At 45.8% G+C, this 26,150-nt stretch overlaps 1 protein-coding gene across 2 annotated transcripts in view; it reads left to right on the top strand.

Annotated features, from left to right (window-relative positions):
• HLF (HLF transcription factor, PAR bZIP family member) overlaps positions 1 to 25,905 on the top strand; it is a 53,650-nt gene extending 27,745 nt beyond the window's left edge. Inside the window, exons 3-4 of one of the 2 annotated variants that reach the window (XM_045488323.1) lie at positions 16,299 to 16,519; positions 21,487 to 25,905. In XM_045488323.1, coding sequence (XP_045344279.1) covers positions 16,299 to 16,519; positions 21,487 to 21,705 — 440 coding nt within the window. In that variant the 3' untranslated portion in view covers positions 21,706 to 25,905. The remainder of the gene's footprint in view (positions 1 to 16,298; positions 16,520 to 21,486) is intronic. The other variant, XM_045488324.1, reaches the window with a different exon arrangement.
• Positions 25,906 to 26,150: the final 245 nt, after the last annotated feature.

Genomic DNA, 26,150 nt, shown 5'->3' with positions numbered 1-26,150 from the left:
TCTCGTGCACCGTCCTTGTGGGCACTGGCTTGCCAAACTAAAGAAGAAAGTGCTTGACAATGGCTTAGTGTCTAGTTTCTGTTTTCCGAGAGGCATCCAGATCTCCTGCCTGTGAAATGTAAAGGCAGATTTTTGTCCCATGCCGATTTCTCCCTAGACTACATCAGGCAGGAGCCAGATGGGTTTAGCTTGGCTACAAACTCTTGGTGCAAGGTGGAAATTTTCAATTTCTCTGAAACAACATTTTTCTAAGAAACTGCCTGGTCTGGGGTATTATTGTAGTGTGTGTTAAGGAACTTTAGGACTATAGGCTGACTTACTGCAGGTTGATAAATATGGGTGAAAATTTACCTGTGTCTCCCTCTTCCCTCCCCCAACCAACATGGTGGTAAGAACTAGATTTAATAATCCCTCCATTTTTATTACTTGTGTGAATCAGTGGCTGTTTGGCATGTTCTTCCCTCTGTGGGACTTGAATTTATTTAAGAAAACCTGAATGTATGCCTTTTCCCCAAGCCTTGGCTTGCATTTGAATGTAAAAATCAGCAGATTGCTGTAAACTATATATCTCACGCCATAGCTTTCTCTTTACTTCCCCCCAAATGACTGAGACCGAGCTGTCTCTTATTTATAATGTAATTCTTTCTGTGACACCTCATCACAAAGGTATATGCCAGTCCGGCAGTGATAAGACTGAAGCTGAAATGCCCAGCAGCAGCTACCAGGGCCGGCAGTATTAGGGGATTGCTCACCTCACCCACCGTGAGACGCTGGGGGCACAACATCCATTTTTTGTTTTTAGATAACAGCTGACTCCATGGAATGAAGTTGATTCTTTTTCCCCCAAGAATCCACATCCCTGACTTAGCATAACCCCCCTCCCCTTTGGCAGTTTGTATTGCCTAGCAACGCTTATTTAGTAACCTTCCAGAATTATCATTAATAAGGAGAGAAAAATGTCCCTGTTCCATGTTATATATGCAGCCTGTGGTACATACAGACATCTCTAATTGTAGGCTAGAGAGGGGATCTCTCCAGGCATTTTCATCCATCATCCTCCCTACCTCTACTGCCCATGCCTGCAAAACATACACTTGATAGACCAGGAATAATAATAATAATAATAATAATAATAATAATAATAAAGATGTTGTGGGAACTTCATGCAGTAGGTACAGTGGGCAGCAAAGAGAAATACCTCTGTTAGGCTCGCTATACTAAGATGCCTTTGCAAGCCCCCCTCACAAAATACCCACACAGAGAATGGGAAGTAGACACCTAACATCCCAAGACGCATGGAAGAACCCTCGGATCTCTGCCGCACGTAGGGGCCAGATGAGCATTGCTTGGAGGAAATTGTTGGACACCAGCCTTTTTGGCACTAATTTTACTGGTGGGTGTGTGTGGGTGCAGGTGGAAATGTAGAAAGAACATTAGGGCCTTGGAACTAGCCCTAATTTGAATGTAGTCTCTTCCGAGTACTTGACCTTGAGTAAATTACTTGATTTGTCTCCTTGTATTGTGTCTCATTTGTGTAATGGAGGTAATAATATAGCTCCTTGATTAGGAGGCACAGTGACTGCCCATAAGGGAGTAACAACATAATTAGGAGAACCATCTTTTTGGTCAGTCCCATTTCACCAGCTTGTCCAAGAACTAGCTTACCTCCTCTCTCTCTGGCCTCTCCAAAGTATCTTCCATGGAGTGTTCTTCTCCCTGTCCCTAAAATGTCAGGGTTTCCCCCAGTACCTTTTCTCTGGTTTCCTTCAGGCTCTGTGTTCTCACCTGGGGTGGGGGATTTCAAGGTTATTAAATCTGTAGGTGTTGTTAGGATTGCTCTTCTGAAGCCTAGACTCATGTACAAAGCTGAGATCATGTCCTCAAGCTTCTTCATCTGGAATGCATAGGCACCCCAGACTCAATGGGCCCATGGCCAGACACTCTCCTTTCCTTTGGATGTGCTCGCTCCACTGTAGTCCCTATTTCCAGTGAATTTTAACCACCTCCTTTTTCCAGCTGTCCCGGCCAGAAACCTAAAAATTTATCTTGCTCTCTCCTCTTTTCCCCATATCGAGTTGGCTCATAGTGAACCCACCTCGCCAGTAGCTCTTGAACCTACCTAGTCCTCTGCCATTTTGTGGGGGGCCCTCCTTTCCAGTCTTCCCTCTGATCTCTCCTCCATTTGGTTGCTATAGCAGTATGCCATCAATTGTTCCAGTCCCTTGAGGATAAATCTGACCATCTGAAGCCATTCTGTGGTCTCAGTTTTTACTACCCCCTCTTTGCCCTCTGAGCTCCAACTATACCAACCATTCAGTTCCTTGACTGGCCATGAATTCTCTCATGTCGTCATGCCTTCACATATTCTGCTCCCTCTGCCTTGACCACCCTGTTTCTTGATTTGCCTGGCCAATTTCAAGAGTCCACCAAGATGCCTCCTCCCTCAGAGAAGTTATTCCTGATGTCCCTACAGTCTCTGCAGGGATCTGGATTAATGATCAACCTTTGAACTCCAACCTTTGGTTCCCAGGGTAAAGCTCTCTCTTGGAGCACTTAGCACCTGTATTCATCTATTTGCTCACTTGCTTCCACAGGCACTCCGTATGCTCCCAGGGATTGTTTTATTTATAAATTCTCAGAGCCTAGTTCATACTAGGTGTTCAATGAATGTTTGTTACACAAATGAGTGTTTTAATCAGCAAGCCTTTGTTAATCATCTTTTATGCAAGGCGTTGGCAAGGCTTTTCTCTCAAAAGATTTCCAATCTAATTTGAGAATAGGTAATTGCTTAGAAGTTGTAGACTGACTTAATTTGGTAAAAATTCTAGGCTGGCATGTGCTTAGTGCAACATGAAATGGATGCTAACTGCGAGGGCAGTTAGAATTTGCTACCAACACTGGGGCATTCAGCAGGAGGAGGGTTTGAATTAGACCCCGATGGGTGGCAAGACAGGTAGAGGTAGGATGTGAGCAAGAATATCCAGGAAGCAAGGCAGCTTGTCTTGAGCAGAGACTATAAGATGAGGGCAGTGTGCCTGAATAAGGAGGGCCTTCACTCTCAGAGTTTAGAAATGGGAGGCAGTGGGGAGCCATTGGCTACTGTTGATTCTGGAGATGTTCTAGAAAGAGTAACCTGGTGGCTGTATTGGCAGACAGGATAGCAGGTGTCAGAGAGACCAGTCCAGAAGGTATTGAGCTTGTCGGAGTCCTTAGTAGAAGGGCCCGCACCTGGCCTAAAACAAGGACTTAAACCACAAAGGAAAACCTCCCTGGAGCTTCAGGGATCATTTACTGCCAGAGCTGGAATGAGCCTTTACCGTCATTCCAACCTTGCATCCCGTTATTTAATGGGTGGTCAAAGGGAAAGCCCAGGGAGTCTCCCCAAGGTTTCCATAACTGATGGAGTCTTTGGATTCGGATGTGTGGCTCACTTCTCCTTCCCACGTGAGAGGCCTTTGGTTAATATTCAAAGCCTGATAGAACGGAGAAATGGACAGTTAGTTGGCCGGCACGAGAGGCTGATGATCCCTGGGAGTGTGGAGAATGGGTTTGGCCTAAACACCCTGAGGTGGAGGTGACAGTGAGAACTGGGGGCAATGTGCAGTGACGACCAGATCAGGCTAGGACTCTGTGAACTTTGGTAGGAGCCAGCCACACAGAGCCCTGGCCCAGGGCCAAGGCAAGGAGGCTCTGGAAAAGCATGTTTACTTTTGGGTGCTCAGCTTGGAGTCTTGCACAGGAAAGAATTTTTGTGAATCTCCTTGAGAAGCTGCAGAACTACAGACACACCTGAATCCTATTCGTGTTCATCCGGAAACTCAGGCTTTAAAACAATCCTGTTTTTCTTCCTATGTTTGTTTGCTGTGGTTTGGGGGTTGGGGAGAGGAGGAAGGGTGTTGTTCAGGGACAGTGTGGGCCCTTTGTTTGCCGTGGGCTCCTGGGTTCTCCGGGAGCGTCAGCAACCTCGCCACTTATCTGGCCTCCTGTTTCACTCCCTCCTCTCAATCCAAACAAAAAATTTAACATAGCCCAAAGGAGAATAGACAGTTTGATAACATGCCATGGCAGCATCTTGGAAACTGCCGGTTTCAAATGACTAGGCCTGCACATTTTCACCAACTCAGACAATTAAAGAGACTCCGGGGACCTAGGTGGTGCTGATTCAAGTGGTGCACATTGTCATTAAAAATGGAAAGAGCCTCTGAAAATAGACTCCAGGTTGCGAGAGCTTGTTTCGCTGCTTGATCAGAAAGTAGCCCCATCCTACGGGGACCCAGGTAAATCCCTTAGTGGCTTTCTCCATTGGAAAACATGCCCATTGGCTCTGCCTGCCTCCCAGCGCCCTCGGGAGGGTGCACTGAGGCCCAAGAGACGCAACATGCTGTCGAACTAGGTCCAGATGCAACAGTCAGTGCGAGCGGGAGCCCCTGCCCGTCACTGCTCCTCTGTGGAACGCGGTCGGTCTTGACTGCATCCCCCCCTCCCCACCGCCATGCAGCCCGTGGCGGGGGTCCGACGAGGGGCCCACGGTGAGCACACACTGGACTTCAGTGTCCACTTGGTCCTCTCCACGTGTTTCTTGTTGCTTAGTGTCTAGTGCGTGGAGCTGCAGGGAGACTTGAGATGGCCATTGTCTGCCACTCCCATGGTCACAATGGCAGCCTCAGGAGGGATAGGGCCTGCCCTCCTCCAGAAGGAATAGCTGGAGCACAAAACGATCCAAAGACTTTGAGCTAGCCAGCAGGTGGCTGGGATTTAACCTTCCAGTTCCTGGGTCTTTACCCCACCGTGCATTCCCTGCACCCACAGAAGAAACCAGGGGGCCCGATCTTCCCCTGCTGTAGCGCCAGAGGTTTGGGGTGGAGTGGGGGCAGGGGCATGAGTGTGTGGGAAGAAGACAGTGCCTCCTGTTACCCATTCACGACCCTACATACCCGCCCTGGACCAGTGTGGCCCGATCGGAAATGTGCCTCACTTGGGCCTCAGTCTTTGACCCCGAGTTCGTTTCCAGCCCGGCTTTATTCCTCTGCACCCTGAGGTGCTGTGGCAGGGACGGGGGGAGGCCACGGGCCCCAAGGAGAGGAGGTGGAGGGTGCTCTGTCTCAGGAGCCATGGCGAGAAGGCCAGTAGGCCCATGGGTGCTCTGACCACTAGCTGAAACTTCTGCCCCCCACTTGACTGACTTGAAACAGGCTGCACTTACGAGCTCCTCTGGCCTCACCTTCCTGTCAGTTCAAGGAGGCAGCTTTCTTGCTGACACCGTTGGCAAGAGGCATGATGATAAACACCCTTGGAATGAGAGGCCTCGTTAATCTGGTCCCGGCTCCTGCCAAGTTAGGAGCTGCCGAGTCAAGTCAGGGCCATTTCGGGTACTGCTGCACAATCTCAGGGCAGAGTGCTTGTCCTGGCCCTAGGGTCACATGGGGGGACACGGTTGCCTGGGCTGCAGCTACAGGAGAGCAGGCACTGGGGCGCATGAGGGAGGGACACGGGGACTTGCTTTCCGGCCTGCTGCCCACCCCATCCAGCCCTGCACAGCAGAGGAGAGAACGAAATTGCATGTGCAGCGACAGCCGCAGGCCACTGAGCCATTTAGGGGCAAAGCCATGATGAGTCCAAGTGTGTCTGAGCTTTCTGATGAACCGTGCTGACTCGCAGGACAGGTCACAGCAGAGGGATGAAGGCCAGAGCTGAGCTCAGAAACAGAGTTCCAGCTGACTTTCTTTGCCTAAGCCCAGGTCCAGCTGACTTTCTTTGCCTAAGCCCAGGCCAAGGACTAATTGGCATAGTGATAATTTAAGGGTATAGATGTAAAACACTCTTCCCCCACGAGGCAACCTTCATATCCACACAACAGTATGTTACACACCCTCCCTTCCAGGAATCCTTGCCCTTCTTCTTGTGAGGCATGGTCTCTGGATATCCAGAAGCTCGTTAAGATGCCAGTGAGTGAGACATAGTGTGGACAGTAGCCCTGACCCCGTGGCCAGCAGTGGTGTTGTCAAAGGCAGACGTGCCCTTAGCACAGGCTGGCCATTCAGGGGGACTGAGGTAGTGGAGGAGGGGAGGGAGGGGAGAGAAGGATGGAGAGGAAAATAGTGGTTGGCCGGCCATAACTCCCTGGGGGCTCTTGTCCATGACAGGAGGCTATTCCCACCCCTTTGGGGGTCCATCTTGCTTGCACATGTCGGGTTAGAGAGAAGGGAACCCTCAGAGTCCTTCTTATCCTTTTCTGTCCCACTGAGAGGAAAGCAGAGTAGAAAGGGCATGGGTCCACTGTGGATCAAGTGGACTTGGAGGCTGAACTCTACCCAACCTTTGCCCCTCCCCCCAGCTTTTTAGCTGCATGACTTTATGCAAGTGGTTTCACCTCTCTGACCAAACATTTCCTCATCCATAAAATGTGGGACACAATCCGCCCCCGTGGGGCAGGCTAACGGGTCAGTTCAGTGTTGCACATTAGGCTCCAAGCCCGGGTCCTGACGCAGGACTCTCACTCCGGAAGCGCAAAGTCCCTTGCTTTCCACTGGCCCAGGGTTAGGCTCTCTGGCCCCCACTTCTGGGGCATTTACACAGTGGAAAACTTGGGTTTCAGAGTCAGAAAAATCAGAAGATGAGTCCCTGTTTCATCTGCTAGTTGGGCAACCTTTGGCAAATTATTTAGCACCGCCGAGCTTGTCTTAAACTGTTTCCATCCCTTTATTTCCACGTCAGGAAAATGGGGATACTAATAATTCCACATTCATGCAGCCATTGTAAGGATTAAATGAGGCCACCCATCAGAGGGGCCTGGTGGAGAGTAAGGGCCCCACCCAGTCACCAGCAGTATAGCTGACATTGCTTACCCGTGGGTGGGGCAGGCCCGGCTACCAGCCCACGGACTCCAGGAGATGGTCCCATATTTCTGTTGACAGTCTGTTACTGTGCTCAGGGCGTTGCAGGAAAAGAGCTACTTATATCAAAGCCATCTTTGTAGCGTGCCTTTTGGTGCATCTGTTCAGCAGTCATGGACGGCACTTACTGGAACCTTGTCTGAATCTGACACAAGGGTGGGTGGGTGTGTGTGTGAGATTCGTTTTTGCCTTAACGTCAGTGTATCTGCTGTATAAGGCTCAGGACGCTTGAAGAGTGTTAGGGTCATGATGGATTCCCAGGAGCTGGGGTCTAGAAGGACATTTCCCATTTCAGTCCTCAGCTAAATCTTTTCTTTCTCACCCTCTTTCTTTCTTCCTTTCTTTTTTTATGCCCTTCTGTCCTTTCATGTTCCCTCCCTTCTTCCTTTCCTTCCTTCCCCGCTTCTTCCATTTTTTTCTTTCATTCATCCTTGTATTCCTGCTTTAGTTTGTTAATTCCTCGTTCTCCCCCTTCCTGTTCTCCCTCTGTCCCATTCTCTTCTCTCTCTTTGGTCTGTTCTTTCTTCTCTTCCTTCTCTTCTTCCTTTCTAGGGACTCGAATGGTCTTCTCTCAACTACATCTAACATGGGCTCCTGAAAATATTATGTATGAAGTGTAGCAAAGTCCATTCTTTAAAAAATAAGGTTTTTTGGGGCGCCTGGGTGGCGCAGTCGGTTAAGCGTCCGACTTCAGCCAGGTCATGATCTTGCGGTCCGTGAGTTCGAGCCCCGCGTCGGGCTCTGGGCTGATGGCTCAGAGCCTGGAGGCTGTTTCCGATTCTGTGTCTCCCTCTCTCTCTGCCCCTCCCCCGTTCATGCTCTGTCTCTCTCTGTCCCAAAAATAAATACACGTTGAAAAAAAAATTAAAAATAAATAAATAAATAAATAAAAAATAAGGTTTTAGTTTCTGACCTTGAAAGTGAAAGGTGCTCACTATGGACAACCTGCAAAAATATAATAAAAAGAAAAAAATAGCCCCTGTGTCCCCAAACAGTCCTTGTTAGGATCTAGGAGTCTTTATTTCTGGTTACTCCAGAGCGTGCTCTGTGTGCCACCCGGATGCAGGCCGCCTGTAGAATCTGGGGACAGGGCAGCAAATAAGACAAGGTCTCCATCCTGTGGAGCTTCTGTACAGGTGGAGGGGGGTGGTCACCAAATGTCAAGGAAGTAGAAAAGACAGTTTTGGGCGAGATAGATATTGTAAAGGTGATGGGATGGGTGGTTGGAAAGGCCGAGTGCTGGGGGGGGGAAGTCAGAGGACAGAGGAGATGCAGAGAGCTGGTGTCTAAATGACGCAAAAGGACAGGCAGGCAGAGAGCAGGGGAGGAACGGTTTAGGGGGAGAGAACGCTAAGTACAAAGGCCCGGGTGGGTCCTACTTGGGCTCTGTGAGTAGAAAGAAGGCCAGCATGGCTAAGCATATTGAGTGAGGGGGAGTCTTGAATGTTATCATATGTGGCAATGGAAAGCCTTGGGAGGGTTTTGGTATGGGGGAGTGCCCTGCATAGGTCTGCATTTTTAGAATACCTTCTGGTAGCTGCGTGCAGAGTGCATTGTGGAGACACGAATGGAAGGAAAAGGAGCAGCTAGGGGGATGTGGCAGTGGTTCCGGGGAGACTGGGCTGGCTTGGACAAGGGGGCACAGCCTGTTCCATGTTTTTTAACCATCTGTGATTACAGCATCTACTTTGTAATTGTATTTATATATAGATCATTTATTGAGTACTTTCCAGGTACTATGCATTGTGTTAAGCACTTTATTTATACACATATTATCTCATTCATTGTTCACACAACCCCATGAGGCTGGCATAGTAATCTTCATTTGCAGATGAAGAAACTCAGAGAGGGAAATTTTAAAAAAGCCAGAGTGGGGGAAGGGGAGACACCAATAGTTCTGTTCCCTTTTTTTTTTTTTTCTGATGTTTATTTACTTTTGAGAGAGAGAAAGCATGTGAGCGGGGGAGGGGCAGAGAGAGAGGGAGACACAGAATCCAAAGCAGGCTCTAGGTTGAGCTGTCAGCACAGAGCCGGATGCGGGGCTCGAACCCACAAACCGTGAGATCATGACCTGAGCCGAGGTCAGACGCTTAACTGACTGAGCCACCCAGGCACCCCCCAATAGTTCTGTTCCTTAAAGCAGACCTTATTAGGAAATGGGGGAGGGGGTATTTCTTTCTGGTCCTTTATTCACAAACACCCAAGTTGATACCATACTGATGGCAGAATCAGAATTGAAACCCAAGTCTGACTCACTTCACAGTTTAGCCACTACCCCATACATTGAAAAACCCTGCTGTGCTATTTACGCTATCGTATAAGCATCTCCCTGTATGCAGTAGCCCAGCTCTGCAGATCAGTCTTCTGTTCTCCTGATTGTATTTACCAGGTAGTCGCAGATACCCAGTAGCATGCACACATGAAGGTTTATTGTTTACCTACTTGGAAATGCTATGGGTTGGTCAGATGGCTCTGCTGATCAGGGCTGGACTCACACCTCGAGGGAGCTGACCTAGCCTGGCCACGTGCCCTTTACTCCCTAGGAGGCTGGACTGAGCATGTTTGTGCCAAGTGCTGGAGAGAAGAGGTAGGAGCATGCAAAGCCTCTTTAGGTCCAGCCTTGGAACTGACACTGCCACATCTGCCACACTGTGTTGGGCAGTACAAGTCCCAAGGCCAGCCCGGATTCAAGGGGTAAGGAGATAGACTCTGCCTGGAACTGCAAAGTCACATGGAATGGAACATGGGTAGAGGGAAGGGTGAGACCTTTAGCCATTAGCACGTAGCTGCTTTTGCAGACTGCCTGATGAACAAGAGAATAGGTTCCTGCCATCAGAACAGAGCCCAGCTAATTGGCCTCCATGTCCAGGAAGCCCATATCCTTAGGATGTACTTGTGAGAGTTTTATTTAATCTCTATACATATTGTGAGCACTCTTTAGGGACCCTCTAGTGTTACTACAGTCTTCTAAGTTAATTGGCTCCCTGTACGCTAAGAGATTCTCAGAAGCAGGTGTGTTTTGTAGTGAAATAGGCTGTGCCCCCCATGGCAGTTTTCTTCTGAAAACCGTGGGTGCAGAGAGGGTAAATGGTGCTGATTCAAATTAGGACCACCCAGGGTCCAGGAGGTGACGACAAGCAAACAGACCACAAACTGGTTATGGGGAGGAGAGAAGGATTCTGGATCAAGATGTGGGACCAAACTTTAAATCACAAGGAAGTTCACCCATCAGTGCTAATAGAGAACACTTTGGCCAAAACCAGATTACTTTCTCTTTTCTCAGCCTTCCTTTATAGAGAATAATGCTTGTCAGTGATAAACACTGGAGTACTATTTGTCCTGCCATTACTGCTGCAGATGTAAGGTTTTATTTACTTAACAAGAAGCACAACAGAAAGATTGGAGGTGTTGCAATTAGCCTTGAGGACGAAATAGCAAATACAGCTATAACCGACTACTTTGAGGCAGCCATCAATTAAACAAACTGTTGACTTGAGAAGAGATAAGGACACAGATCACTGCTGTTCCCATTCATTGCTGACTTCTAGCCAATAGGCCAATTGAACACGAGATGCTAAATTCTTGTGAAAGTATAGACGAATAAGAAATGGCTGATCTTTACTTACACTAGTTGGAGGTTTAGTCATGCCTAATCTGTGACACAAGTGGAGGCCAGTTCTGGGTTTGAAGGTGATTTCTAATCTTATTCCAGATTTGAGCCCTTTTGTTCCGTCCTTTCCTCCAGAAATCCTCCCTGGCCCTTTTGGAAGTGACTTTCATCAAGATGTTTTTAGAAAGAAGAAAACAGTGTACCAGAAAACTGCAGAGTCTATGTCGTGGGGTTGATCTCGTCCCCCATAGACCTTTCAAAGAAAGCCTTGGAGAAATATCAAGCTCAGACTTAATAAATACAGGAGAAAACCACACAATCATCGCAACAGATTCTAAAAAGGCCTTTGAGGAAATTTCATGCACCATTCCTGATTTAAAAAAGAAAAAAAAAGAAACTCTCAATATAATATGTTGGGACTGCCTTAGTTTGTCATGCTGCAGCTATCCGGATGCAGGAACAGGCCTTCATGCTTTAATACTTCAGAGGGTGTCCTAAAAACTTTTTCCATTAAAGTCTGGGACAGGCAGGAATCTCCGGTATTTACTTGTCTTACTCCTCCTTGTCTTGCAGAGCCTAACTGATGCAGTGAGGTTTTGTAAAAAGTAGGAATTATAAACATTGAGAGGAAGCAACAACTTCCCTAGAGGCAGAAGATTATATTAGTTTTCTCTTAGAAAAGTAAGCTGGCAATGCTAGAGCAATTAGGACTAATAAGAGAGTAAAGTGGCTGGATATAAAACCCAGCATTTTAAAACCAGTAGCTTCCTAGATGCCAGCAATAACCAATTAGGAGGTAAGTGAAAATTTACACTAGGAACAACTACTATAAAACATTTAAGGGATGTACCTAGCAATAAACGTGAATAGTTAAAATGAAGAATGCTATGAGCCTTAACTGCTAGATATAAGAAAAAGACCAAAAAAAAAAAAAAAAAAGGAAAGTTACGCTAGGGGTATAGTAAATATTTTAAAGACCTCACTTGTCCCCAGCTGAACTCATAGCTTTCATGTAGTTTTCATTCAAAATCTCTAAATATAACTTAATAGGTGGATTCTAGAATTCATCCTGAAGACTGTAAGAATACCAAAGAAAATTTTCTTTTATATATATATATATATATATATATATATATATATATATATATATAATATATATACATATAGAAATATAGAAATATATAAAAGAAAAAAAATATTTGTATATATATGTAAGTTAGCTAACATACAGTGTATACAGTGTACTTTTGGTTTTGGGGGTAGATTCCCATGATTCATTGCTTACATACAACATCCAGTGCTCATCCCAACAAGGGCCCTCCTCAATGCCCATCCAAAGAAAATTTTCTAAAGAGAACAATAAGGGGTGTAAAACTTGACTTATCAAATATCCAGCTTTACTGATATCATTATATTAAGACATTTGGAAAACATTAAGTAAAACCCCTGCTTATACTGTATACAAAATTAAATTCCAGGTGACTCACAATTCTGAAAACATAAATCCATTATAGTTATATTAAAGAAAAATACAGAGTAATATACATCTACAAATACAGATGCATGTTGGGGTGCCTGGGTGGCTCAATCGGTTAAGCTCTTGGTTTTGGCTTAGGTCATGACCTCATGTTTCATGAATTTGAGCCCCATGATGGGCTATACACTGGCAGTGCAGAGCCTGCTTGGGATTCTCTCTTTCTCCCTCTCTCCCTGCCCCTCCCCCACTCATGTGCACTCTCTTTTTCAGAATAAATAAACTTAAAAAAATACACAGAGATAGGTAGATAGATATGTATGCATATATAATATAACTTGGGGGTGGGTATGGAAGTAAGAAGCCATAAATGAGAAGATTTCAAGATATTACTACATTATAGGGATGCCTGGGTGGCTCAGATCCTTAGGCATCTGATTCTCGGTTTCGGCTCAGGTCATGATCTCATGGTTTCATGAGTTTGAGCCCCGCATCAGGCGCTGTGCTAGTGGTGGAGCCTGCTTGGGATTCTCTCTCTCCCCCCCGGCCCTCTTTTGTTCCCTCCCCCACTCACTATGTCTCTGTCTCTCTCAAAAATAAACAAACTAAAAAAAATACTACTACATTACCATGTAAGATTTTGTCAGTAGTGAAAAACTCCATATGCAAAGTTAGAAAACAGCAGTCATGGAGAAACTATTTTCTATAGATAAGTCAGATGAAAGGATGACATCCCAGTCTATAAAGAGTCCTTATAAATGAGTAAGCAACAAAATCCATTTCATAGGGGGAAAATGACAGGAAGGAAGAGGTGGTATATAGCAGAAGAAATAAATAATAAATATGTGAGATGTTCAGTCTCACTAGTAATGATGGCAATGGAAATTAGAACAACAGTGATATTTGTGTCCCTCAAATTGACAGCATTTTAACAATTGGTATTTAATTGTGTGGAAATGCACTCATAAATGTTGGTACAAGTGTAAATAGTTAATGACAGTTTAGCAGCACATTTATAAATATAAAACATACATCCCTTTGGATGAGCAGTCCCACTTCTAGAAATGTCTTCTACAAAAATACACACCTAAAAATCCATCAGTTGGGAATGAGTAGGTAGACTATAAACCCTTTAAAAAGAACAAAGTAGGGGCGCCTGGGTGGCTTAGTCGGTTCACGTCCAACTTCAGCTCAGGTCATGATCTCGGTTTGCAGGTTCAAGCCCTGTGCCAGGCTCCACACTATCAGTGCAGAGCCTGCTTGGGATTCTCTCTCCCCCTCTTCCTCTCTTTTCTGCCCCTCTCCTACTCATGCATTCCCTCTCTCTCTCAAAGTAAATAAACTTAAGTAAGTAAATAATTAAAAAGAACATGTGAAATTGTGTATGGTATGTTGAAAAAGTAATTTAAGATATGTGGGTAGTATCATCCTACTGAGTTAAATCATGTGTGTAAAAACTAAGGTTTTCACCAAGCAGTTAAGGGCAGTCACCTCTGGGAAAAATAGCAAGATGGATTGGAGGCAGGGGAGAGGAGCACTTCTTGACACACTTGTGCATTTGTTATAGTTTTACAGTGAACATCCTTGGTAATTTAAAAAACGTATGGAATGATACATTCTTAGGTTGAAAATTCTTATGTAAAACATTTGAAAATCTGCAAAGATAGGACAAAATAATAAAGGTCCTCCTTTCTATTACCCAACTGTTGACATTTTGGAACGAAAGGGGGAAAAATGAGTCCAGCAGAGTTGACTCAGTAGAAAGTGTAGGTAAACACAAGGTGTCTCTGGGGAGAAAGAGGATTTGGATGTGTTTCTCAGGTTCACTCGGGTCCATTGCCATGTGCTGTTTGACGCTGGGGAAGCCGTTGAGCTCATCTACTGTCCAGTAGGTTTTCTGCATTCTGCAGGGAGGCATGACCTACTTCCATTGCAGAAAGGGCTGGGGAGAAAGAATGCCCAACTAAGGTTTGGCCTGTGTTGTTGCTAGAATGTCCACGAATGAATTTCAGAGCCCAGCGTCCCAGTGGGCCACCGTTACATGAGGAATACGCTTGGTAGAAGCCGAGCTTTGAAGTAGGTACCATGGTCAGGAGGGGTGGGGATAAAGTAGATAAAACATGAAAGACCACGTTGTCCAGTAGAGGAGAGGTGTATGGTGTGTGCGCGCGCTCGCACGCGTGCATGTAAAGCTTAACATTTATGAAGCAATAAAGGAGAACATTGCAATATAGAATAATTAACAGAATTCCAAAGTCCTCAAGAAGAACGTAAAAACTTGCAGCAATTAGGTTTGGGAAATACTAATCACGAGATGCTTCCAGAGGGTAGGAGAGGGTGTACACACCTATGAGTGTGCTTGTGTGTGTGCGTGTGTGTGTGTGTGTGTGTGTGTGTGTGTGTGTGTGTGTGTTGTGGGGGAGGTGCTGGTGCAGTGGTGCTGGTCGTGATAGGGCATTGGGGTAGCTTTGTTATCTGGTTCAAAGAGAATTTCTAAAGGGAAAATAAAATCCCCATTTGACTCAGATATGGCTCATTTTCTGAGGCGATGTCAAGAGGCACAAGATCAAATCTAGCTTGACACCATCCAATACCGAACTCAGCAGTCTCTAGAAGCTGTAGCTGAGCGGCAGGCTGGCTAATGAGACATCTCTGTCCTCCGCCAATGCCTCGGGGGCCCATCTCTTCCTCTTTGGCAAGCAGGATACAAAGAGAGCTCCAGGCAGAGTGAGGACCTAAAAGGTCACCCAGAACATTCATTTTGCAGGCTCCCCACCAGGCCTTTCCAGAAAACAGATGAGCATGGCTTAATAGTTCAGCTAGAATGGGAGCCCATGGCTTCGTGCTTCAACCTGGGGTGGGTTTTAATGAAGCCTAAAGGAGATTTCACACGTTGTCCAACCATTGGCAGTGAGGAAGGAGGGGTGGGGGGGCAGTGTGCCAAATACAGCCGGGCAGTATCCTCTCCTTTATTCTCTGGGTGTGAAAGGGGCAATTGTAAAATTCAGATGAAATTAGAAGTGAAGATTCAGAGCTGCCCACGTAAACATCGCAGTCTGTCATTAAGTTCACTTTAACCAGTAAGACACATTCCAAAGCACAGTAAGCCTGTTGTTCTGGGGACATTTGTGCATTTCAGTGGTTGCAGAACCCTCAAGTGGAAGTCAGGTCCCCTCTGTTGCATCTTTTCTGATTTGTGAAATGCTTCTTGAACCTACCCTCTTCCCACTGTCTCCACTGTCAACACAGATGCACACGTGGGTCATCACAGCATCCTGGAAGCCGAGCTCCCCTCTCCAGCCGTCTATCCTTTGGTCCATTCCTCACGCTGCCTGAATCTTCTTTGCAGATTTCAGCTCTGCTTGTCACTTTGGAGCTCAGAATCCTTCAGTGACATTCAGGGCCTTTTATAACATCCCCACTGCCCACCCTCCTGACCATATCTCTTGCATTTATGTCTCTCTCCACTTCATCTTGTGCTCTGAGTCAGGGCTACAGCTACCCAAGACCACCTGTGCCCCTCAAAAAGGCAGCCCTCTGGCTTGTATTTGTCCCTAGATTACCTTTCTTTGCTAATTACTGTTTGTCTCAAGATGCAGTTACACCAAGTGTCACCTCTAGGAATTGTCCCTAACCTCCTTTGTGTTATATACTGTCCCCCACACTCTGGAAGCACGTGATGTTTACTTCTGTCTCAGCACCTTCACTATATCCTAACTGACTAGTGATGGGTCTGATTCCTTGACTTGCCTGGAAAACACGAGAAAGGTAAAAATCAGAGTACCTGGCACATAGCTGGTGCTCCACGAACGTGTTATTGGAAAGAATGAATGCATGAAAAATTTTTTAAATGTTTCTTTTTGAGAGAGTGGGGTAGAGGCAGAGAGAGGGGGACAGAGGATCCGAAGCAGGAGAGAGAGGGGGACAGAGGATCCGAAGCAGGAGAGAGACGGGGACAGAGGATCCGAAGCAGGCTCCGAGCTGACAGCAGAGAGTCCGGTGCGCATCTAGAACTCAGGAACTGTGAGATCATGACCTGAGCTCAAGTCAGACACTTAACTGACTGAACCACCCAGGCGCCCCATATTTTTAAAATTTAGTTTGCAGACGTGTGTGGGTCTTTGTTTTTGCCTGATCTGACATGAGTAAAGGCATACTCAACCTGCTGTGTTCTCAGTAACGTAGTGAGGATGAATAAAATAAACAGTGTTAGTCATATGTAAGTAAGTTGAAGACTTTTGCCACTTATCCCGAAGTATCATCAGGGAGTTGTCTGGGGCACTGGTAGTGTTCCTGAATTAAAGCTCCTGCCTTGTTCCAGGTCAGCTGTTGCCAGCAAACCGCAATACACCGAGTCCCATTGATCCTGACACCATCCAGGTCCCTGTGGGTTATGAGCCAGACCCGGCAGATCTTGCCCTCTCCAGCATCCCTGGCCAGGAAATGTTTGACCCTCGCAAACGCAAGTTCTCTGAGGAAGAACTGAAGCCACAGCCCATGATTAAGAAAGCGCGTAAAGTCTTCATCCCTGATGATCTGAAGGTAAATTGGAACTGGTCATCAGGCTTTGGGCAAACAGAGGGTGGGATCAAGAGGCAGATTAAAAGGGTGACCTCTAGGAAGATCACACAAGCTAGTGAACCACAGACTTGTGATTTCCGATCCCGTTTCTTGGCATGTGACTGTGGGCAAGTTGCTTTCTCCCTGGGTATCTTCTGAAATATGCCTTTCATGTCTTGATATAGCACAGAAAGAAGAAGCAGTAAAAATGTTGGCGTGATTTACAACCCATGAAGGAAACAAACCTGCTGCTATCTGCAGGGAACGCTCTGAAAGCCCCATAAAATCAACCCAAACCCAAAATCTTTCAGGGTTGGAAAGAGAAAGGAAATATCTGCAGAGGACATCTGGGCCAGTAGTTCTCCAAGGCTTACCTTCCCTCGGGGAACTTGTTGATAACCAATGCTGCCTTTTCCCGATAGTCCACAGGGAACAACAGCTAGAGCTAAGACCTCTCTCCGTGTTGCCACCCTCAGAGGACCTGGGTGGGATATTCTCAAGGAAGCTGGTGGGTTCCCTGATGTTGTTGATATGCAGTGTTTACTCTGTATCTTAAATAACACTCACTTGAATATCTCAACAAAAGGTTCATTCCAAGTTGTTTCTTTTCAGCTGTGTCGAGGGGACACATGATTTATAAAGGAAAATAGATTTACCTTATGAGGTCTGATACAACTAGAATCAAAATTAATCTGACACATTTAATGATATTTAATGAGAATTCTTTCCAAAATTTTGCCATGTCCACTAATCCCAAAATATAACAATTTTAATTAGCCATGGCTTAGAATTTCTTGTGTTTATGCTTCCTTCCAATCATAGGGACAATAGAGATTTGATTGTATATGTTGGAGGCGTTGACACCAGGCATAATTAGCCTTTTTCTAACTTCTGACCCCCATTTCTCAAAACTAACTGTGGTACAGATGGAAAGTCACTTGTCAGCTGGGAACATGGGAGTTTGGAATGTTGTCCTGGAACCAATTTTGACCTCTTACCTATTTTTGCCATCTAGAAAGAGCACTGGAGGAAAAGGTACCCTGCAGATTGAAATCATTTCTGTTGACTACATACTTCAGATTACCTTGAGTGTAGCAGACTCATCAGATGTCAGGGCTGAAAGGGACCTCAGAGGTTCGTTAGACCAAAGTTGCTGTTTTGCAGTCGAAGAAATGGAGAAATAGAAGGGTTAAGTGAGGTGAACGCTGCTAGTTAGTGGAAGTCTTCTAGTTTCCAGAAAGGTCACTGCAGCATGTTGGCCTTGACAAGGGCTACAGCAGGGTCTCTTGGGTGACAAACCAGTGGCTGTCTCCCTAAGAATCAAAAGAGTAAAGTTCATAGTAAACACTCCACAAAATTAAACAAGGGGCGCCTGGCTGGCTCAGTTGGAAGAGCGTGCAACTCTTGATCTCAGGGTCATGAGTTTGAGCCCCACATTGGGTGTAGAGATTACTTAAATAAATAAAACTTAAAAAAAAAATCTAAACAAGTCAGGGAACTGATGGTCAAGACTAAGATAGGATAAGAAGGGGCCATGGGGTCCTGGGAATTTGAGAATCTTCTTTCAACTGGATGCTTTTCCTCATCTTAGCCACCCAATCCTGTGTGTATTTTCGAGCTCACCTCTTCAGCTAAACTGGGAAGCCATGCAGCATGGATTTCCTTTTGAACAGAGGGTAGTTCAGAAGGATGATGCTAAGCAGTAGATAAAACTTCCAGCCAAACCTTCACAGGTCTCCAGATTTACAAGTTCAAAGCAAAGAGCAAGCTCACTTAATAACCCAGGTAACCTTGGCAACAAAGAGGCCCTGTGAAAACAGTATGTGTTGGAATTATGCATAGTACTGCTGTCATGGCCATGCCTGACCTTTTCCCATGGCAGGTGGGTAGCTGGCAGGAACATTCTCCTGCCAAGTGTCTTTGGATTTCTTCAGTTGTGAGTGAAGCCTCAGGCCACAGGCCATGATCTTATGTGAAACAAGAAGCAGAGCTGTAACATATTTTTCCTTCCAGTAGAGAGGACTGAGCTAGGGGTGGGTGACATATTTGTGGCCCCCAGCATTGGACAAGCAAACCAAACGAGTGAAAGAGCCCCACCAATAAATGGTCTTCCCCACAGCTGCCCGAACCCCTCTATTGAGCCGTTCCTTTGGGTTAGCATGCCCCAGGAGAATTAAGCAGTACCAGGATTCCCAGCTGAGAATCGGTTTAATCACCTTGATGTCTCAATACTTTTGACTGTCCATTCATTCACTTGACTGAGATATCTCAAAGGCTTGTATGTTCCAAGCCCCGGGGATACACCAAGGTGAATCAGAACTGTTAGTGTTCCTACTCTCAAGGAACTTCGAGTCTGGCAAGAGAAAGGGATCGCTGGTTTTCAGGAGGGAGCTGACTGGGGGAGGCGCTGTCAAACACGAGACCTTCCTTCCGAAAGACGATGGGGCAGGACTGGGTGGGCCCTTGCTGGGTGGGGGCAACCGGCTAGCCAGATGGCACCTGCACCTGGGAATAGAGAAGAGGACAGGAATGTGGTGCCAAAGTTGTCAGCGGCACTCAATATCCTGCTTCCCCCTCCCCCAGCCATGCCCTGGTAACAAAGGGAGGCAAGCTGGTTTTTCTGGTCCCCCTCCTTCCATCATTCATTCCTGCCTTCTGCATCCTCTGCTCCACTCCTCTCCTCTTGTTAGCTCCCCTCTCACCTGAGATGGTCCCCACTCGATACCTTTCCTGGCTCGCCTGCATGTGTGGACAGGTGAGGCTGGGAAATGAAAGCACCTTACAAGTGAGAAGAGCTCTAAGAGACAGAAATGTTGGCTGTTCCCCTGAGGTCAGCTGGTGACCCCCTGGCCCATAATACCCTGTCATATGCCACCAAGTCCGTGGCCTATGGCAGTACACCCCTTCCCTTCCCTTCCCTTCCCTCCACTCACCCAGCTTCTGCCATTTCCCAGGGGCTTATTCTTATGCACTCCTTCACCTCTGTGCTCCTGTTCCTCTATGTTGGGTACTGATACATCCTGAGTTAGCCCCTCTTTTGCATGATCTTGGAAACCATATGCCCAAGGAACATTGAATGTGGTGGATTCACTGAGACTACCAAGGGTGGTGGAATTGGGGCTTCTATCCAAGTAACCGAACAGCTGCCATCAGAACTGGAGCCTTCACTGTTGTTAATATGCCTTCAGGTCTTCCTACCTCCTGTGAAGTCCTGGGGCAAGCTCCTCCCTGCTCGCCCCAACCAGCTGGTCAGGCCTCTCCCCACTTCTTCAGCCCCTTGTCCCCTTTCCCAAGCACAAACAACAAATCCCACCAACGGCCACAGCACACCTGCCCCGAGCTGACTTACCCAGGGATTCTTCAAAGGACAGCCTTCTTCTCTGAAAGAAGGATGCTGGTACCAGCTCTTATGAAGATCTTTTTTCACTTTGGTAGATACTATTATGAAACATGTAGAAAGCTAGATGTGCTTTACAAATAACATTACCAGGTTGTGAGTGGCTGACACAAGGGGCCTGCACGGGCATTCTGTCTCACACGTTCTGTCTTTGTGCAGGGCAGATGTTTGCCAAGGGTAATGGACAGGTATGGGCATACACCACTGACCTTGGGCCTTCCTTGCAGCCATGGTCCCAAGCCATGTGACTTCCTCCAATGCCAGCTGCCCCTTGTAATCCTGGGGAGGGAAAGAACTGGCCTCAACTCACTTATTCTGGGTGACAGGTACCTGCAAGTATTAGTCTTGCTAGGATGGAGGGATTTGCTGTTGCAAGTGGCTGGAAAGAGGGGTTTGCAAAACACACCAGGTGGCTCCATAAATGAATTGGTAAGACCTAAAAGAAGGTTTACATTTCTTAGTCTTCCTAGGAAGGTTTTCCTTTCTTTAGGGGAGGGGCAAGGATGAGGGGGAGAGGACACCTTGCTTTCACACTGACCACATTTAAATAGTACCCAGGTGAATTAAGGCCTAGAGAACAGTTAAACAGGAAATTAGAGTAAATCATTTAAATGCTAGCCACCAAATATGAGCATACTGATCGGTGGCAGGTGGAGGGTTTTTTTTTTTTTCTTCCTGTTTTTGATTACCAAGGGATACATCAGAAAGAAAAGGTGAAAGATCCTACTTCTCTCCTTGGCATCCCTCCTCCGATTCCCCTTCTAGAGGCACCACTTTTCATAGCTTGGTATAAATCTTTCCGGGCCTCTTTCTATGAATATACAATATTGTGATTTTTTAACCAAAGTGGGATGAGGCCATACATATTTATTAGCAAATTGCCATTTCCACCCACATAGCGGTAGATCATAAACATCTTTTTTGGTTCAGCTGGGTCATTATTTGTAACAGCTGCAGAGTATCCTTTTGTAGGACTCCACCGTCATGTAGTTATTAAATCTCCTACTGATTAGTTTTCCCCCATCTCTTTCTATTAGAGACAATGCCGCAGTGAGAATTCTGTGCCTGGGGTGTCTGTGTGCACATGCATGCAGATGGGTGGAGGCAGATCCTAGAAGACGAGTTGCTTCATCATTGGTAGTGCATTTAAATAGTTGATAGATACTGCCAAGTCGCCTTGCAACAATATCGTATGGACTTCTACCAACAAGCCTATGAGCGCCCATGGAAGAAAAGGGTTCTTAAAACATTCGGCATAGAAAGCAGAGCGATCTGAATGTAGTTTAGGGTGTGAGGTGAGCCACTTGCTTTCGTGTGGCCCGTGGCGTGGCCCCTGCAGGGCAGAGAGTAAGGAGGGACACTCTGTGACAGGTGCGTCCACGCTGCGGGAGGGAAGCCGTGGCGCCCGAGCAGTGGTCTCAGACTCAAACGGACTGTCAGGGAAGGAGATGTGAGGTGAGATGCGTGGGTTCCTGGTTCCTGGGCGCCACCCCGGGCCCCTCCGCGCGGCTGAAATCTAACATCTTGTTTCTCTCCCCCTGTGACTAATGAGCAGGATGACAAGTACTGGGCCCGGCGCAGGAAGAACAACATGGCAGCCAAGCGTTCCCGCGACGCCAGGCGGCTGAAGGAGAACCAGATCGCAATCCGGGCGTCCTTCCTGGAGAAGGAGAACTCGGCCCTGCGCCAGGAAGTGGCTGACTTGCGGAAGGAGCTGGGCAAATGCAAGAACATACTTGCCAAGTACGAGGCCAGGCACGGGCCCCTGTAGGATGGCAGCCTTGCGGGCTGGCTTTCCAATAGATGGACAGTGTGTTTCCCGCCTGATAGCACCACACCCGAACCAACCTTTCTGACATCAGCACTTTACCAGAGGCGTAAACACAACTGACTCACGTTCTGGTGTGCAGTGTGCGCACGTGCGCGCTTCTGCTCCCGTGTGGTCCGCGGTGCGCGCGCGTGCCTTTGCACTTGCCATGTTAAGGTAGCCCTCTCCTCATCTTTCAGTTCCGAAAAAGAAAGGTGCCGTGTTTTTACTGGACTGCGGAGACGCCTCCTGGGGTCTCCTGTCCCTCCCTCCAACCCCCCTCCTGCCCCTTCCCGCGTCGCTCTCTGGTGGCTCCTGCCTGCTCTTCCAGGACCCTCTGCTGGGCTCCACCAAGCAGGGCCCTGGTGAAATAGTAGATCTCAGTTGTCAAGACTACGAGCTCTTGTTTCTGTTTAATCTGTAAGTTACCATGCTAATAAGGTGCGCAAAAATCACTTAGCACTACACTGCAGCTCTCTCTCTCTCTCTCCAGTTATAGGTTGCTTTCCTCATATTTTCAGTTTTGGTGATAATTGTCTTCAAATTTCAAGTGCTGTTTAGATTTATTAGATCCCATATTTACTTACTGCTATCTACTAAGTTTCCTTTTAATTCTATCAACCCCAGGTAAGTAAGAGTACTATTCTAGAACACAGAGTGTGTTTTTGCACCGTCTGTACCTAAAGCAATAATCCTATTGTACGCTAGAGCATGCTGCCTGAGTATTACTAGTGGACATAGGATATGTTCCCTACCTAAGAATTTCACTGTCTTTTAAAAAACAAAAATTACAGTAATGCATTTGAGCATGCCCAGAATATCCCCAGGACAGGGAAGCAGAGGGAAATGCCAGGTCTAAGAACGAGGGATTAATTTATCAGCATAGGAGCCAAAAAAAAAAAAAAAAAAAAAAAAAAAAAAATTGCATCTTGGAACAGCTTTTGACATTGATATGTTTGCTTTTGTTTTCTCCGCTCCCCACCCCCACTTTTCTAGTTCCCTTTTTCCATATCCCTCTTGATATTCAAAACAATTACTTAAGATTCAGTTTTCCCCGTTTTTGGGTAATATATATATTTTTGTGAATTATACCTTGCTGTTTTTAAAAATCAGTTAATTAAGTTAATAAGTTGATGTTTTGTAAGACCCTTTTTCCTAGTGGTGTCATTTTCGAATGCTTCATAAATTAATGATTCTGGAGCTTATGTTTCTTATTTCGTTTGCTTTTTTGAAAGTATGTGCTCTTATAAAGAGGACTTTTGAAAAATGAATGTAAAAGACACTGGTGTATCTCAGAAGAGGATGGTGTTGTCGTAAACTGTGGTTAATCCAATCAATTTAAATGTTTACTATAGACCAAAAGGAGAGATTATTAAATTGTTTAATGTTTATACAGAGTAATTATAGGAAGTTCTTTTTTGTACAGTATTTTTCAGATATAAATACTGACAATGTATTTTGGAAGACATATATTATATATAGCAAAGAAGAGGAAAACTATTCCATGTTTTAAAACTATATAGCAAAGATATATATTCATCAGTGTTGTACAGAGAAGTGCTTGGGGGTTTTTGAAGTCTTTAATATTTTAAGCCTATCACTGATACATCAGCATGTTTTTTGCTTTAAATTAAAATTTTATGACAGTATCGAAGCTTGGTGTGACGAATCCCGCTCTAAAATATATAAAGAGCTTTCCTGTTCCCTATTAGGTCTCAGAAAGAAGTCAGTTAACGTCACCCAGAAGCACAAAGTGGATGTTAGTCAAATATTTATTGGCTGATACAGTGTTTTTTAGGAAAAGCATCTGCCATGAAAACGTTCACTTCAAAGTTACGAGTTTCTGGAATGAAATATCACTGCAAGCACCCCAAACAATTCTGTTCCCCTCTGTGGGCACGTGTGTCTTATGCAGTATAAGGTTGATACCGGTGTTACATGTACGGTTTATAATTTGGTAGATGTTTTGACCTTAAAGGTGATTGTTCTTTTGTTTCACCAAGTTGTGTAACGTCAAGAGATTCCGCTGTTATTGCAAAGATACGTTTTGTGCTAGATTAAAACACCCTTTCATCAATGGGATTTTCTAGTCTCCTGCCTCCAGAGTATCTAATCCTTGAATGACCTGGTGGTCCCCTTGTCCATCCACCAGCAGTGCTTCTGTCGAGTGTCATAGTTTCCGTAAATCTGACTAGAAGGCTATTTCTACTAGATATTCATTTTGTCCCGAGCTACAGATTATGGTGGGAAATGCGAGAGCATTAGAATCGAAATGCATTGTTCAGGTATGCAACTAAGAAAAGAAGACCTTTGGCCAAATTAAGCAGAACCGAATAAGCAATATTCAGGAAGAGATGCAGGTGGACGCAGTGTTAGCTTTTTTATAGGTAGAGAGACCAGTGGCAGCAGAAGTATTCAGTGGCAGGAGTTACCGAAACAGAAACAAGCAATGTCTGTAAGTGGAGAAGTGTTGCACCATTGGCCATCCAGGTTCACCACAGGATGAGATGGTAGCTGAAAAAACCGTATTTATTTGAGCTCTGGTCTTGGAATGAGGTTGTCTGTATCAAATGAGGGTCACACATTTTCTCTGTGGAAGAAATAAAAAGATCATAATAAAATTTACTCTTGGGTGTGCTAGGAGAGGTTTCAGAAACCTACCTCGTCTTAAAATTTAAAAACTTTTGGAGTCTGTACACGTGCCTTATATGTAGGTCATTGTCCCCACACACACATGAACACTCATTCCTGGACTTGCTTTCTGTCGAGGGCGGTTAACTAGTAAACAAGGCAGTTCTGCTCGATGGCGTAGGAAGCCGTGGCCTGATTTGGAAGGACTCAGATCAAGCAGGGTCAGATGAGTTCTGCAGACCACAGCTATTAAAAGAGTCCTGTTGTCATTTTCCACCTTTTCATCAGAAGCATCTTTCAGAGATTAATTACTTGGCCATTAAAAATGAATCCAAATCCTATCATGCCAACATCATTTAGACACAATTTGGAATGAGCGGCCTGCTTTCCTGACAGGGTCATGGTGTCATTTCTGTGGACTTAGACTTGCAGAGAAGGGCAAAACCTGATGAGCGTGTCCTGCCTCATGCAATTTGAGGCTGCAGGTAGGGAATAGGAGAGCTGGAAGAGATCATGTCCTCCTTTTGAGAAAGGGGCCGCCTTCTGACCATTCAAAACACTCAGTGGGCAAGACTGTGCCAGGCCTTTCATCTTCCAGTACGACAGGCCTGGGGGAAGTCATCCCTCGAAGCAGAAGGACCGTTTGTTCCAGGAGCGTGCAGATGGGATGTGGCTTCGGGTGGGTAGGATGCTGTGCTAGAGAACCCAGGGGTTCCTTCCAACTCGCTGGTTTTGTGAGGGAACACACAATAATTCTAAATGTGCATTTAGAAGGTCTTGAGCCTAAAAGAATTTTAAGTGCAGCCCCCTCTTCTCCAGCCACCCCTGAGGAAAACAACATGCAGAGGTATACTTGCTTTTTTTCCGGTAGTTTATCTAATTTCCCCCTGGTGTTCCTTTTAAGAAAATTCAGACTTTGTCAGAGTTCATCAGAGCTGTCCCAAGCCAGGCTGGCTTGGCCTGTTTGCCTGTGTGGAGCGCGGACGCTGGGATTTAACCCGGGGTCGGCAAGCTGCAGGTGATGGGGGACAGTGTGCTAAACAGCTTCTGCTCTCAGGATGCAGCTCCCTGCTGAGGGCTCCTGGGCCCCACTGGGGAGGCCAAGGTCTCCTCCTGGTTTTCTCTACAATTAATAATGTCATTTTAAAAATGAGCAAAGCCTTATCCTAGATCTCAATTGGATTAGACTTGACAATTAAGTCAGTACATTGTGCAGAGGGCCAAGTGTATGTAGAGGAGTGTGAGTGTGTGTGTGTGTGTGTGTGTGTGTGTGTGTGTGCGCGCGCGCACACGTGTGTGGATATTTAAGTCAAATCATAACATCTTTAATTTTGGAGAACCTTCCCGAACATAACCACCATAACCATTATCCTTTTGGCAACACCACAAAGGTTGCATCTGTTAAACAGGTACAAGTTCACATAAGGTCAGTTTAATTGTACATCGTGATATGGGTGGTGTTTATGCTGTTAAGTCCGAACCCTTATCTGTCTGTTATTCTCAATGCTTAATAAACTTTGAATTTGTTCCCTTTCTTTCATGTATTTTTGTTGATAGTCTGCTAGAAGTTAGATTCTGTTCCCAATCCTATCACCAAGAGCCTACTTACGGAGATCAATTACATCAATGACAAATAATAATAAGTAATTTATTAATGATAAATTAATGTTTATTGAGCACTTATGTGCCAGACATTGTGCTAAACACTTACCTGGAATATTGTAATCCCATGCCAACTCTACAAGGTGGGGACTATTGTTTTTCCCGTTTTACAGAAG

This window comes from Leopardus geoffroyi, chromosome E1, assembly GCF_018350155.1.
Source record: "Leopardus geoffroyi isolate Oge1 chromosome E1, O.geoffroyi_Oge1_pat1.0, whole genome shotgun sequence".
Classification (NCBI taxonomy): Eukaryota; Metazoa; Chordata; class Mammalia; order Carnivora; family Felidae; genus Leopardus; species Leopardus geoffroyi.
This window is presented reverse-complemented; position numbering and strand designations above follow the sequence as displayed.